Source organism: Brassica rapa, chromosome A01 (assembly GCF_000309985.2).
Source record: "Brassica rapa cultivar Chiifu-401-42 chromosome A01, CAAS_Brap_v3.01, whole genome shotgun sequence".
Classification (NCBI taxonomy): domain Eukaryota; kingdom Viridiplantae; phylum Streptophyta; class Magnoliopsida; order Brassicales; family Brassicaceae; genus Brassica; species Brassica rapa.
The window spans coordinates 19,528,977-19,544,232 of NC_024795.2; the positions used below are offsets into that span (position 1 = coordinate 19,528,977).

Below are 15,256 nucleotides of genomic sequence, written 5' to 3' on the forward strand. Positions count from 1 at the left end.
CATATTACCCGAACCAAACCAATACTTACCTACATTTCATAAAAATACCCAACAGTTCGACCATAGCTAGGATCTAGTTCATATGTCACCTAACTGCCTTAGGCTTGACAATTGACAGTAATCTTATTTTTATTGTGTTATTATAGATTAGCAACAAATCCAATATAAGAGAGTTTCATATGAGAGAAAGCCATCTAAATGAACCAGAAAAATTACACAGTAAGTAGATCATAAAAGAAGAAAAAGTAAAAATCCTAAGTTGAAAAAACAATAGAGAGGCATAGACAATTGGCATTGAAACCGTAGATCAAATCAATCATTCTAATGGCTTGTTCTTAGATGCTTCAGCAATCAAAGAGGTGACTTCATGCAAAATCTCAGTCTTCTGCAACACAAACTCAATCTCCTTGGCCTGCAACATCTTAACCTTCTCTTCAACTTTCCTCTTAGTCTCCACCGGGACCAACCTCCATCTCTGTTTCACATAACTCTCATCGACACCGAAACCCGCAATCCCTCGCACAAGAAACGACTTCTCAAACCAATCATACATGTCACCACCATCATCAACCGTTTTACCATTGGGAGAAGAAGCAAAAGAGAGCTCTTGCTGCTTCACAGAGCCAACCTTCTTGGTCTTCTTGCCGTTGGACTCAAGAACCATCCCCTCAGGTCCCCATATAGACTTACACAATCTATAAGACTTCTGGTCATGAGGCTTGGTGAAAGAAGGCTTCTCTTTGCCCATATACTTCTTCTTCAAACTCCTAAGCTTATCCATGAACTGGTTCTTACTAACCTCAAAGCTAATTGATTTCTTGATGTAATCGTAGTAAGCGTTGGTGTCGTCGTAAGGAGAGTTCCCCGTATCCTTCTTGAAATCGATCATGCCTTGTAAGACAGCGATCTCGTCGTCCTCGGTCCACAGTCTCTGAAAAGCAGCAGGCTTCTTCGAGTCTTCGCCGATCTTCGCTCGCTTTGAGTTCGCTTCCTTCGAAGTCCCTTCGCTGGGCCGCTTCGTTCCCGATTTGGTTGCCGGCGGCGGAGACTTGTCCTTCTTGGTATCGGATTCGGAATCGGTCTCGGTTTCGGATCCAGAAACTGAATCGGAGGCTGAGGTGGTTTTACCAGGGATGGCGATTGTGACGGCGGAGGAGGAAGGAGGATTGGGTTGGTCTTCTTCTTCTTCTTCCTCTGATGAAGAATCATTAACTTCTTCTTCTTCTTCTCCAGCGGAAGAGTCGGCTTCGTCGTCGTCGTCGTCGCTGGAAGAAGCAGCTGGTGGGTTTTCTAAAGGGTTGCGTTTCTTCGTCATTGAAAGTGCCGAGGAGAAGCGCTTTTTAGGGTTTGTGCGTGAGACGGCAAAGATGAGAGAGCTAAAAGGGCAACAACTAGTTTAAGTGTTCGCTGTCTTCCAATATATACCTATTTATCGGTTTCCTTTTTATTTTACGTTTACGTTTTAGGATTTTTATTTTAGTTTTGTATTATTCAAGTTTTATTAGTTTTCCACATGTATGATTTATAGTCCAAAACGGAAGGAAACAAATTGTTTAGAGCTTGATTGGTTTCCCCGCTACCACCCGCAAACGCAGCTTTTGCGGTTGGTAGCGGTTGACAGCGTTTCGAAACAATCATCCAAACCGTTAAAAATCGCTTCAAACCGCTCCGAACCTCTTAAAATCAAAAGCTGGTTCCAGCTAGCGTTTGCGGTTGCGGGCGGTTGCGGGAGGATAATTTTTTTTTCTTTTTTTTTAAAAACCATATAAATACAAAAATAAAAATATTCAATAAATTTTTTAAAATGGAATTATAAAAATACTAAAATATATCTATTATATTTTAATTAATATTATAAAATTTTAAAATAAAAATATTTTCTATAATTTTAAAAATTTAAAACTATAACTTTGAAAATATAATTTACATATTTATTATAATATTATGATTTTTGATATTTTTATAATTATATAAAATGTAAATATTGTTAATTTATTATTTAACTGATGCTGTATTTGGTAGTTAACCAGTCATAATTATCCCGCAAACGCACCAATTTTTAACCGCAGAACCAGTCGTACAAATCTCTTAAAACCGCTATAAACCGCAACCACCCGCATCCGCAAACGCCCGCAGCCACAACCGCAACCGCTGCGTTTGAACCAGTCAGGCCCTAGAGTCCAGCGATTCGATTTACAAACATGGCCTAAAATTAAACATTGTTGACTAACTAAAAATAAGGTTTTAGCCTAGCATTTATGAATAGTAAGGGCATGACTGGTTCAAACGCAACAGTTACGGTTGCGGTTGCGGGAGTTTGCGGATGCGGGCGGTTGCGGTTTCTAGCAGTTTTAAGAAATTTGTACGACTGGTACTACGTTAAAAATTGGTGCGTTTGCGGGTGACTTATGACTGGTTAACTACCAAATGCGGTAACTGTCAAATAATAAATTAACAATATTTACATTTAATATAATTATAAAAATATCAAAAATCATAAAATTATAATAAATATAAAATTTATATTTAGAAAGTTATAATTTTAATTTTTGAAAATTTATTGAAAATGTTTTTATTAATTTTATAATATTAATTTAAATATAATAGATTTTAATATTTTCATAATTTCAATTTTAAATTTTTTATTAAATATTTTTACTTTTGTATATATATATATATATTTTTTTAAAGAATTTTTTTTTAACCTTCCGCAACCGTCCGCAACCGCAAACACTAGTTGGAGCCAACTTTTGAATTTATGAGATTCTGAGCGGTTTGAAGCGGTTTAGAACGATTTGAGTGATTGTTACAAACCGCCGACAACCGCTACCAACCGCAAAAGCTGCGTTTGCGGGTGATAGCGGGAAAACCAGTCACCCCCTATGTGCTTAGGAAAACTAAAGTAAAAACAACCTCATCAACCGTTGGTGCATGCGCAGGCTGCAGGAAACAGAGGAGGCTAATAGTGTTAAGCTAACATGTAATATGACTGATAGATAGATAAAAGAGAGTGTATTATCGCAAGAGGAAGGCCAAGGAAGGGAAAGAAGGTACTTCTGAGATGTTGGTTTTAGCCACAGAAGAATGATTTAAACAAAGAAGTGGGGAAGCTTTGGTTTCAAGAAGAGACTTCAAAGTATTTGAATAAAGGAGAAGGATGGGAAAGCTTCGACTTTATTTAGTCTTTTATGTTACAGCTTTTAAATAACAACTTGTTATTCATTTGAGAATTATGCTTGTATTGTTGAGTGTAGAAGATGATATGAGTCTCTGCTCCTCGTTCGCTATGAGAACGATGACGAGTGGTCAATCGCTATAAGATTGATTCACGAGTTGTACTTACAAGCTTAATTCAATACTATTAACACAAGACAGCCCAAGTCCAAGACAATACCAACAAGCCCAATACTATGATGTAAACCCATGTGTGTTAGGGTTCCTTTGCAATTGAATTAGTAGTATAAATAGAGTTGTTATGTAATGAAGAAGGGAACTTTGGCTGCTTTGAATGCAGCCTCTCCTTTCATATTTATGAATCATTTACAATCTTACTTATCTTGGTGACAATCATAAAGCTTCATACTTTCTTTAGTTTTATTGCCCAATAAAGCTTTAATAAGCTATTTCAATATTTCTATTTCTATCTTTCAATAAAGCTCTTATGAGCTCAATCTTTCTAGTTTCTAAACATTCACAAATACTATATTCATCTCTTTGAGTTTTCTGCAAGAATTTCTAAAATCTATCAATGACACTTCTAGAAGACTCAACCTGGTTAACACAGATACATATCTAGTACACTGGTGACTTCTGTTTCTGTATACATGAATCTTTGTAGTGTTGAACTAAATGTGACACTTCTGTTTTATGTGTAAATTTTAAGATATATATAATCGGTTACCAAAAAGTCATCTTAGAGATTAAGAAGCTTTAAGTAGGTACACATAGTTTGTGGCAGTACAATGATTTAAGAAATGCATAAAATTTGATATGATTATGAGTTTCAGTCTACAAAACTACAACACTAGAACACAACTTTTTTCTTTGGACCATATATTCGAATGCACGAGATGTGCATTCTGAATATTAAATTTTAGGTTCATACAAAAATAGAACACAAAGCAACAGAAAAACATGATAGACCATGATGGATAGACACATCTATTATGAACTATTAACCAAAGAAACCAAACATTATTTGGTAATTGGTCTCAACAAGGTAATTTAAAACCCATGTAACGACCAGAGACAAAATCATTCCAAACATCAAGAGCTCCATAGCTTGTCATCAAAACAATACTCAACGCCATGACAATACCAACCGAGAACACGATGATCGAAGCCCTTCCATACTGAGTTATAACCTTTTGAACCACCATTAGTCCAACGAGTGATGCCACAAAACATACAATCGCGAATAGACTAGCGGTTCCTGTATGTTCCATGCCTAGTAACAAGTATTGAATCGCAGACATCGTGGATGAAAACAGAACCATGAAAGAACATGTCGCAGAAGTTACCTAATAAAACAAAAACAGAGTCTTTTAACTTGTGATCTAGCAAAAACAGAGATTCTTTTTACTTAATCTAGCAAAAGGAAGACTCGTTTTGACAGAGCCAAGACCTCATAAATTACCTCGGGAGCTATGCCGACTTGGAGGAGGAGAGGGCTAATGAGCATTCCGCCTCCAATGCCAAAAACACCACCTAAAAGTCCAGCTAAAAGAGCCATTACAGGAAACAGACATTTGTTTGATCTTCCTCCATCATTTGATCTCAAATCTTCTACGTCCTGCATGGGCCAATTTTTTTTTTTAGATTTTAATCAGTCATCCGTCTTTTCGAAAACTAATCAAGTATTTGCTGGAGTTTTTTTAAAACAAACCTTTACCGAGTCTTGGTGATCTGAACACTGGTTGCCTTGAACATTGTCACTGAAGCAGATCCAAAGAGTGAAGAAGAGTGTGAGTGGTATTTGAGTTGATGAGAGGAGCCAGTACGTGATGCCACATGGCTCGATCGATATGATCCCCTGCCAATGCAAATAATCGAAGTTATTAGAGCACCAGCATTGGAGGTTCGTGGGTGGAGTTCACACGCTTCCCCAGAAGAAAAAAAATATTATAATATGCTACAGTAATGATCCTGTCTCGCCACGCTCCTTCCGTATAAATCCGAGTCGTCACTGTTCAGCGGGCCCCAAGCCATGTGGCGGCCCGCTATTGGTCAATTTATTTTTTTTATTTTAAAAAAAAATTAAAAAAAAAATAAAAAAATAATAAAAAATTCAAATTATAAACCCCAACCGGGGGTTCATTAATGCTGGTGCTCTTAGAATGTTTACTTAGAGTACATTGTCATATTGTTTCTGAAAATATTTAGTTATACTTTTTCAAAAAAAAAAAAATATTTAGTTATACAGTAAAGTGCACATTATTCTACTGTAAATTCTACCAAAAGTATAGTGTGTGTTCATTATTTAGCACACGTTGTATCTTCTATTCTGTCTTTAATATTATTTAGACTTATCATGTATGTTCATTTCATCATCAAGATTGTCTTGAAAACTGAACTTTCACTACAAGAAAACAGGGGGATTCTGATGGCCGAAATCGTCAGAAATTCGTCGGAATAGACCGATCTTGACGAATTTCTGACGAACCAGTCCGTCGGTATAATTTCGTCGGAAAAAAAAGATTCGTCGGAATTTCGTCAGACCTTCCGACGACTTTCTGACGAATACCGAGAAACGTCATTCTGACGAACTTCCGACGATATTCCGATGCGGACACACGAGACCAGAGTTCATCGGAAAAACTATATACCGAAGGAGCACATTCCTCGGACTATACCGACGAACCGAGTCCTCGGAAAATACCGACGGACTATGGTTCGTCGGAATTTTCCGAGGAACATTCTCCGTCGGTATTTTCCGACGACTTCGTTCGTCGGTATATTCCGACGCCCTCAATTCGTCGGAATATATCAATTTTAAATACGAATTAATTTTGCATTTTTATATATTTTTTTATATTAAAAGTTAATTAATAAATAAATAAAATCTGAAATTTAAAACTAATAATATTATAGAATTTAAATTCATACAAACCGAAATAGAAAAAAAAACATTCAGAAAGTTAAAAATTCATACAAACCGAAATAGAAAAAAAACATTCAGAAAGTTTTAAAAAGCAGAAAAAACTAAGAACTCGAAGACATCAAACGATCTAGCTTCTGCATTATCTCGGCGCTGAACTTCTTCTGGAGCGGGAATATATGCGGGAACCGAGTTTTGTTCGTGAGACGATCCCGATGCACGGGAACTGCTCACCAAACTACGTCGAAGACGGGCTGCGGGGCGGGGTACATCCTCAGACCTAAAAAAAAATTAATACATCAAAAATCTTTTCAAATCATTTCTATTTTTAATGTTTTCATTTATATATTTACAAAAGGTTTTATAAACGTTTTAAAAAAAACTATTAAACCTTTTATTATACATAGTTTATTACAGGAAACTTATAAAAAATTATAAAAATTTTAAAATTTTTTATTATACATGATTTATATATATATATATATATATGTATACAAAATTATAAAATTTTTATAAATATAGAAAAATGTTGTTAAATATTTTTAAAATTTTTAAAAAACATTTTATTATACATAGTTTATTACTGGAAACTTGAAAAACGTTTTTAAAAATAAAAAAACGTTTTAGAAATAGTAAAACGTTTTGAATTTTAACAAACACACAAAATAATTCCAAGAAAAACTAAAACAACAATCCAAACAACAATCCTAACTTATATATCCTAAACTATCCATTCAATCCTAAAATTTTCAATCAAACAACCTAAAATCCGAGATCTAACTTCCAAAACCCTAAAAAAATGAGATAAAACAAGGTTGGGATGATTCTTACATGATTTGGGGTTTGGGGAAGAGATATGAGGGTGAGAAGAGGATTCGCCGGTGATAGGAGCTCGAGAATGGTCGGAATCGCCGTGAAAGGGAGAGAAATCGCGGAGAGGATTGAGAGAGAGGCGGAGGCGGAAATAACGAAGAAGGAAGAAGAAGGGTAATTATATTTAATGTTTCCGACGGACACAGGTTCGTCAGTATTCCGTCGGGATAATTAAATATATACCAATTGGCGGTTCGCGAAAATTTTCACGCGGTTTGGTTTTCCCGGGTAAATTGAAATTCCGACGGAATTGGTGTCCGTCAGTAGATTCCGACGGAATACTGACGACTTTTTCTGACCGAATTCCGACGACTTAGTGTTTAGGGGTTGATTACAAGTTTCTAAATGCAAAATCCAAATCTTTGATAATATATATAGTATTTGCATAAAGATTTAACAATAAAAATGTTTTTATAACACGATTTTACACAACAACATTTTTTGTAGTGTAAGATTAGATGAATATGATTGTATAAGTATATGAGTGTTAAGATGAGATGTTATGAAAACAATGATATGCATACATAAATATTTTAATGAGTTGTTATATTTGAACGGTTGTGATCTAATTCTATACTAAACACTTATTATGTGTTATTTTCATAGTTTTGGCATCTAAATTTATAGATTTTTATGTTTGAAATTTTTTAGAAACACATGTCCTCGGTAATTCGTCGGAATATACCGACGACATTCCGACGAACTTGTCTAGTTCGTCGGAATGTCGTCGGTAAATTCTGACGAATTACCGAGGACATTTCCAAACTTCAATGGAACCCTTTGTCGTCGCTATGTCGTCGGTATTTTGCGAGGGATTTCCGACGGAAACATGGTTCGTCGGAAATTCGTCAGAAAATTCCGACGGAATACCGACGACGGTAACATTTATATCTCTCAATCGGAATGTCGTCGGAAGTTCGTCGGTATATTCCGACGAATTTCCGACGACTACAACGGTTATATGTTTTATCAGAATGTCGTCGAAAAGTCGTCGGAATATTCCGACGAGCCATTTTTCCTCTGAAATTCGTCGGAAATGGCCGACGGAATTCCGACGACTTCAAATTTTTTGTTTTCGTCGGAAATTGGTCGGAAATCCGTCACAAACGTCCGACGAATTTTAATCCGTCGGAACCTCCGTCGGAATTCGGCGTGTTTTCTTGTAGTGTTTGAAAAATAAAAGTAAAAATATATGATGAGGAAATGAAGTCTTTCCTAACGAAAAATCACAGGAAAAAAGGTTCAAGATGGATTGTTTAAGTGTCTAGGTTTTTTTTTTATATATTTTGTACCAAGAATTTGCCTTTTTCTTTAAAAGAAAAAATAGATACAAAAAAAAATAGTAGCCCCAGTATCCCTGAAAGGTTAAGGGAATCTTAAAAATTGCAAAAGTCTTGACGAAGATCGCAGGAAGAAAAAGACATTAACTTTTCTTAGGACCGGACCAAAATCTAGAAACCACATTATTGATGATGACCTGCCTTCACGTGAACAAGTTCGCCATCGCTAGTAAGTTCCCTATCGTTAATTTCAAACGCATCTTCACACGTGACTCCCAAATAAAATACATGGCATGACCGAGGGTAGATGAAACCAATATTCAAACATGTGTTAATTCACTTCTCATTTATTCTCTCATCTAACTTAAATCTCACCTAATTTTTCATAATCTAAATAGCAACTATATGATTGATACGTTCCTTGTTACTGTAGTTAATATAGACACACCAACCATACTTGATCGGGTTTTTGAAATTTTAGTTTCGCTGTAGAATCTTTAACTATTACAAAACTATACTAACCTAGTTAAAACAAAATTTTGATTTGATATCTTACAAAATCATTACTAAAGTAACATTCCGTCTTTTTATTAGTCTGTTGTTAAACTATTCCTGACATGCCATTCTCAATTCATAGTTTTTTCCTTTTATGGTAAGAAAATTATTTCCAATAAAATAGATATAGAAGTTTAGTTAAATTAAATCTACAAGTCCTCAAACTAATTAAAATTCAATCTAGTGGAAACAAACACAATAATAACACAGAAATTATAATCATGATTACAGAATAATTTGATTTTTGCAAAGTTGCAACCTCTTTTTACCTTTCTTGCTTTTCATTATTTATTATTATTTTGAATGATTTCATTATTAATACACATATAACAGTAATACTGGTTTTAAAAGTATTTTCAAATACAGTTTTTTTTTACATTTTCCTATTTATTAAATTCTATTCAGTAATACTTTATAAGTGTTTCAAAAAAAAATCAATAATATTTTATAAAGAAAATATAATATTTAATATCGACCATATAACTAAAATAAATTACCGAACAGGTTAAATACTAATTAATTAAAATTCATAAAATTTGAAACTGATCAATTACCTCGCCGTATTTGTTTCCGCGAAGAAGATAAACAGCAAAGTAAGAGAGCCAAATAATCACCAGAACACCAAGCTTCACCCATGGAAACCTCTTCGGTCTCTCATAATCTCCCAAAAGAGGCAACTTCACACTCTCAATCTCATCCTCATCATCTTCTCCAACTCGTCTCGATTCTCTGATCTTCACCATCTCCGACTCCAACCTCCAGTAATACACCCCGTTCCCAAACGTCTTCACCGTCGACCACGCAAGAAACACGGCGAAGAGACTCGTTATAAGCCAGTTCGGGAACACGAGGTTACAAATCACTCCGACACTAACCCCGAGAAGCATACACGGCTCCAGAAGCAGAGCTAAGTCGAAGTCGATCATCGTCTTGCCTCCAGCTTTAGGGTTTCTCACGAAGAGATTGCATCCCACGTTGGCGATGGATCCTCCGGTGACCATGAAAGCTGAGAAGCTCGACGCTGTTTTCAGATCGAGTCCGGCGACGATTGTCATTATCGGAACGTATAAACCTCCGCCGCCGATTCCTCCGGCGCTTGAGATCGATGCGGCGATGAAAGAGAGTACGGCGGCGATGATTGTTGAGGCTGTTAGTTCGATTTTGGGTTGGTTGAATTTGGTCGGGAAGTCGAGCCATGAGCTGGTTTTGTTGAGGAGTTGGTTGACGGGGAAGACAAAGGATGGTTCTGGTTCTGCGGTTGATGGAGTTAAGAGGATGATGATTGTGAGGAAGGAGAGAGTTACAGGGACGAAATTATTTCTCATCTTTATGTGTGGGGTGTTTTGTTGATTTTTGAAAAGTTTTGAGGATTTTTGGAGATATTGGGATCTTATAAATGTGTGTGCAACATTTCTATAGCAATATATAGGAGAAGAAGAATTGGAGAGAGATAGAGAGTGATGCATGCAGATGCAGAAAAAGACAAAATAGAGAGGAAAAAGGTAAGAGAGACTAATCAACTTTTGGCAAGTGGTGAGAAACTGAAACATGCCACGTTGTTATTTGCTCCCTATCGGCTATAATTTAAACCATAAAAGTGTTATCAGTGGGGCTTTGATTTATATAGGACCGACTGATTTTAAAAGCTAGAAGATTCAAAAAGAAACTCATCAAGTTAACCATGAATTGATTTTCTTTGAAGGTAAGTTCTTCGAAGGTTCATCCGATTCTGACTAGCTTTCGTTCTCTTACGGCGTTTACATATTACTTGGGAGGATTGTGGAAGGTTTTAATTTAGATTTTGGTGGATTAGTTTTAATGATTTTGTTACTTTTGCTTCATTTTTTTGTCGGCTATTGCTTGTGCTTTTAACTTCTTCTTTTCTCTTTTTTTTTTCGTAAATGTTTTTATCATTTCATATGTTGTTTCTCTTTATTAAAATATTGTACTTTTATGTTGTTGATTTTAAGTAAAACTAGATTTTGACCCGCGCTTAAAAGCGCGGGTTATTTTCAGTTGATAAAAATATATGATATGAATTAGTATTTTAGTCTTGTTATACATTATTATGTTACAAAATTTCATTATATAAAAAAATTATTATTTTTATTTTGTTAGTTAATGTAATTATATTTTTAATCGTTTGATTACTTTTTTCAAAAAAAACTATATGGATTGATCAGACTCAGTGCGTCTATTATTTTAAAATAAATTATTTTCAATTAGATGAGAACAATACTTTTATATCAAGTTTGAACCCGTCGTCGAACCAGTAAACACGATGACTTGTACATAAGCTGGTTTAGATTTAATGAAAACTCGTTAATTTAAAGCATGCAAACTTCAAAAAAATATGCAATCAAGTGTGACCCGGCATTTGGTTGACATGGTAGGAAAAAAATAATCTTCAATAATATTTTAAGAGATGAATGAAACTTCTAATATATTAACGTAATAAAAAATAATTTAACGTAAATATATATAATTTTGTTTTAACAAATGATTTGCTAAAGTGTTTTTTTATTAAATTTGATTTTGTAAATATTTAGAATTATATAATGTTAGATGACATGATATAATATGCTGTATGATATATGCTTTCATTTAATAATTGATATCAAAATATTATATATCCATCTTTGAGCATAATAATTAGAGAAGTGTATCATACAAAATGAGAAATAATAATAGGATTTATTTAAAATATTTAAATTATTTATAGGTATTGTAGTTAATGGTAGGATAAAAAATAAAGAGTTTTATATAGATGTTATAAATTCTTTTATAATATATTTTTAAAAATATTTTCTTTTAATAATATAAATTTTCAATCGCATCTATAATATATTCTTATAAAAAATCATCATAACAATATATTTAGAATATATTGTTAAACTAAAGTACACAAAATAATCTCTAACAATATATTTAGAATAAATTGTTAAACTGTATGCAAAATAACTTCCTTTAAAATATAGTCAAAATTATTAGAAGTGTTAGTCAAGGAGAATCTATGATGTATAAGCTGTGTAGATAAATATTTCAGAAAGGTCAACATATTCATTTGAAAAACCACATTTCGATCAACGAAAAAATGATAGAGTGAAGCTTTTGGTCAAAAAATAAATGATGGTGTGAAATGTTGCAAAGTTGGTGGCACCAAGGGACAATATAGTTTTGTTATTTAAATTTACCAGTCACGTTTTGGTTATGGATTTATGAGACATGTTTTGGTAAGATGATATTTTAGTATAATGGACTTATGTATAATTTTTTGGTGTATCATAGTAAGTTGAGTAATAAATAAGAGCATTGATTATTTTATAGTTAGAGAAATATAAGGTAATTGATTATTGCATAGAGAAATATAAGGTGATACCAAAAAAATAGTTAAGTCTAATGAAAGGGTCCAACAACTTTTAATAGGTAGATTTCTTAAGACTGTTTCCCTTTTAATAGAATAGATGTTTATATGTTTTTTATGTTTATATGTTTAATGGAACGATGATAAAACGAGTGAGACATTCTCATGATATTTCCAATGTTCTTCTAGTTCCAGTATTCAGGTAATTGTCAAATCAATGCAATATTATATCTTAGTCTAGTTTGTTTAATGTTGATACTTATCTTTAAAGTCACAACTTGGCAAAATTTATATACTTATCTGTAATGTTTGGTTCTACTGTATAGATCAACTTGCTGTTACTTGTTTGCATATACGACCAAATGCAATAATATACACTATTGTTTTCGAAAAAATGTTAAATTATATTGGAAAAATTGTTTTTTTAGAGAAAAAAATGATAATTATGTCTCTTTAGACTAATATTTATTTTGTGTCATTTTTGCCCATAACACCTTTTAATATTTTTAAAAATAAATTCAATAAGTAGTTTTACAAACAAAAAAAAATTAGAAAAATAGTAACTTTTGATAAAATACCAATATAAACTTAGTGGTATTTTTTCAGTTCTAAAAATGTTTAAATCATAAATTTCAAATTATGTTCTAAATAAAGTAAAAATGGCATTCTACTAAGTAGAAAACAAAATCCATTTTTCATTGAATCTACAATATTTAGAATACGTGATCTACGTAAATAAGAGTATTCTAAAAATATTTAGAATACACATTCCGCGCTTAACCTACCGATCTAAAATCTTTAGAAATCAAAATCTACACATTAATATAAATCTACAAACGTAGAAACCGACTTCTACAGATTTACTGTAAATCTAAAACATGTAGAAATCAAAATCTACATATTACTATAATTCTAAAAACCTGTAGAAATCGATTTCTACAGATTAGTTGTATTCTACGGATAAGAAATCAGTTCCTAAAAATATGAAAACAAAATATTTGGGAATATTCACTTTCATATTTTTTAAAAAATCGATTTTTTTTATAAAAAGAAAAACAAAAAAAACAAAAAAAATACAACTTTAAGGGCATTATTGCCATTTTGAAAATAATTAGTTTAATGAGACATAAAATATATGAGATTAGTCTAAAGGGACATAGTTATCATTTTTTTGCTCTAAAAAACAATTTTCCCTATTATATTTACGAAATAACAGTTTTACATCATGTGCATCAGAAATTTAAACACCAAATTGAAAACTATCTTTTTCTATCTCGTCCCAAACAAATATTGTAAAATGCCACAAGCTTTAGTTTATCCCCCTTTGCACTAACCAGACTCAACTTGTTCTTCATGCTTTTGTCGATGAATTTTTCCGGAGTTTGCAAGCTCATTGGGTTTTCACCGTGTCTTCTCTTATTGCGCTCTCTCCAAAGAGTGTGTATCACACATTGGAAAGCACATTGAATACAGAACAACCTTTTTATTCCATTTGCTTGTCCATGATAATAACCTGAAGCGTATTCCAGTCTGTGGAAAAAGATCCTTGCAGAATTCCGATTGTGATGCTCCTCCATAGCTGTGACGAGAAAGAACAGTCAAAGAAAAGATGGTTTCATGTCTCGGAAGCAGGCCCGGCCCACGGCACAAGCAACATAAACAGCTGTTTGAGGCCTATCATTGGATACAAAACATTTCAATGCAGATTTGTATTATTTTTGATTCATTATAATTTTTTTTTTTAAATTGGCGTTGGGCCTTCGGGAAATTTGGTAATAGCTGGTCTGGTGCTGCTTGGAAGCATTGTTACATAGCACACAGGTATCATCGACACCAGTGCTCCATTTCATAACTCTGTCCATCGTTGAAAGCCTATCCAGCATTGCTAGCCAGGTGATGAAAGAGTATTTCGGAATACCTTGCGAAAACCAAACTCCCTGAGTCCACTGACATCGAGGCTTCTCCACTCTAACTTGTCGCCATGTTTCCCTGCTAGAGAACTTGTTTTAGAAACACTATTTAATATATGAGTATGTGATATTCCGGACTCTATAAACCATATACTACTGAACCTTCACTTATACAAGAACTAACGTGATCTAGTATTCTAGTGGCTGGCAAAAAAGATTTTTAGTTTATGGTATTGTATTGGTAACCGATGAAATAGTTGAGTTTGCCGACAACAAATAGTCGATTTTTTTAATAACTTTTATCAACGATATATTTTTTTCTTAGTTCCGTATATTCGTCTCTTCCTTCATTTTTACGAATTTTGTAATTATATTTTTAATACAAATGTTAAAAATTTATTACTAATTTTCATTTTACATAAGTACAAAAATGATTAGAAACAGAGGGAACAAAATACAACTAAACAGAAACTTTAACAAAACAAAGCGGGACCGAGACTACAACTAAACAGAGGGAATCAAAATTTGTTATTCTGTTATGGAGTCTTACACGTTTCACGCTCTGAACCCATCTGCTTAACTGTAATCGTAAAACTCATTTTAAAAATATGTAGCGACATCGTTTATTAATTAGAATATATCAACCTCAAAACATAGAGATAAGTTAGTCTAAACGGCCTTAATCGATTAAATGTTTTTAATTTGGTCCGAAGTGAATCTGTTTTCGCTATATAACACTATACTAGATTTTGACCCGCGCTTGAAAGCGCGGGTTTGGTTTTGTTTTGCTTTTCATAATTATGAAATTTAGTGTTTGAATCATATAATCTTGAAGATTATTTCACTAATGAAATTTAGTGTTTGAATCATGTAATCTTACACCCAAATCTTGTATAAAACTTTTATGTAGTGTAGTGTCGTACATGTAACGTGTTTTGTAGTTGATGGTAGTATGTGAGGGAAATGAATATTTCGTTAACGTAACAGTTATAATAGATTGTGTTTTGGTTTTGGTTCATGTAATGTATTTTGTTTGGGTAGGATGGTTTAGCAATCGGTTTTAATGGTTATGTATAAATAATAATGTATACAGTTCGCATGGTTAGAGTAATAATCGGGGTCTATAGGGTAAAAAAGGTTGTCAATTATTGTTATAATATACATGGTAAGTCCAAAA

At 33.4% G+C, this 15,256-nt stretch overlaps 2 protein-coding genes across 3 annotated transcripts; both read right to left on the reverse strand.

Annotated features, from left to right (window-relative positions):
* Window positions 1-111: 111 nt before the first annotated feature.
* LOC103831052 (probable transcription factor At1g61730) lies at window positions 112-1,432 on the reverse strand. Its single transcript, XM_009106902.3, has one exon. It carries the CDS (start codon window positions 1,313-1,315, stop codon window positions 317-319), a length of 999 nt encoding a protein of 332 aa, XP_009105150.1. The 5' UTR covers window positions 1,316-1,432; the 3' UTR covers window positions 112-316.
* A 2,534-nt stretch (window positions 1,433-3,966) lies between these two features.
* LOC103831063 (sulfite exporter TauE/SafE family protein 2) lies at window positions 3,967-10,819 on the reverse strand. Of its 2 annotated transcripts, none has more exons than XM_009106921.3 (4): window positions 9,360-10,819; window positions 4,892-5,032; window positions 4,637-4,792; window positions 3,967-4,520 (listed from the first exon to the last, which is right to left on the reverse strand). In XM_009106921.3, exons 1-4 carry the CDS (start codon window positions 10,353-10,355, stop codon window positions 4,212-4,214), a joined length of 1,602 nt encoding a protein of 533 aa, XP_009105169.2. In that variant the 5' UTR covers window positions 10,356-10,819; the 3' UTR covers window positions 3,967-4,211. The 2 variants fall into 2 exon arrangements, with proteins under 2 accessions (XP_009105169.2, XP_009105161.2); XM_009106913.2 differs by having other exon boundaries at window positions 4,886-5,032; window positions 9,360-10,521.
* Between the last annotated feature and the right edge of the window lie 4,437 nt (window positions 10,820-15,256).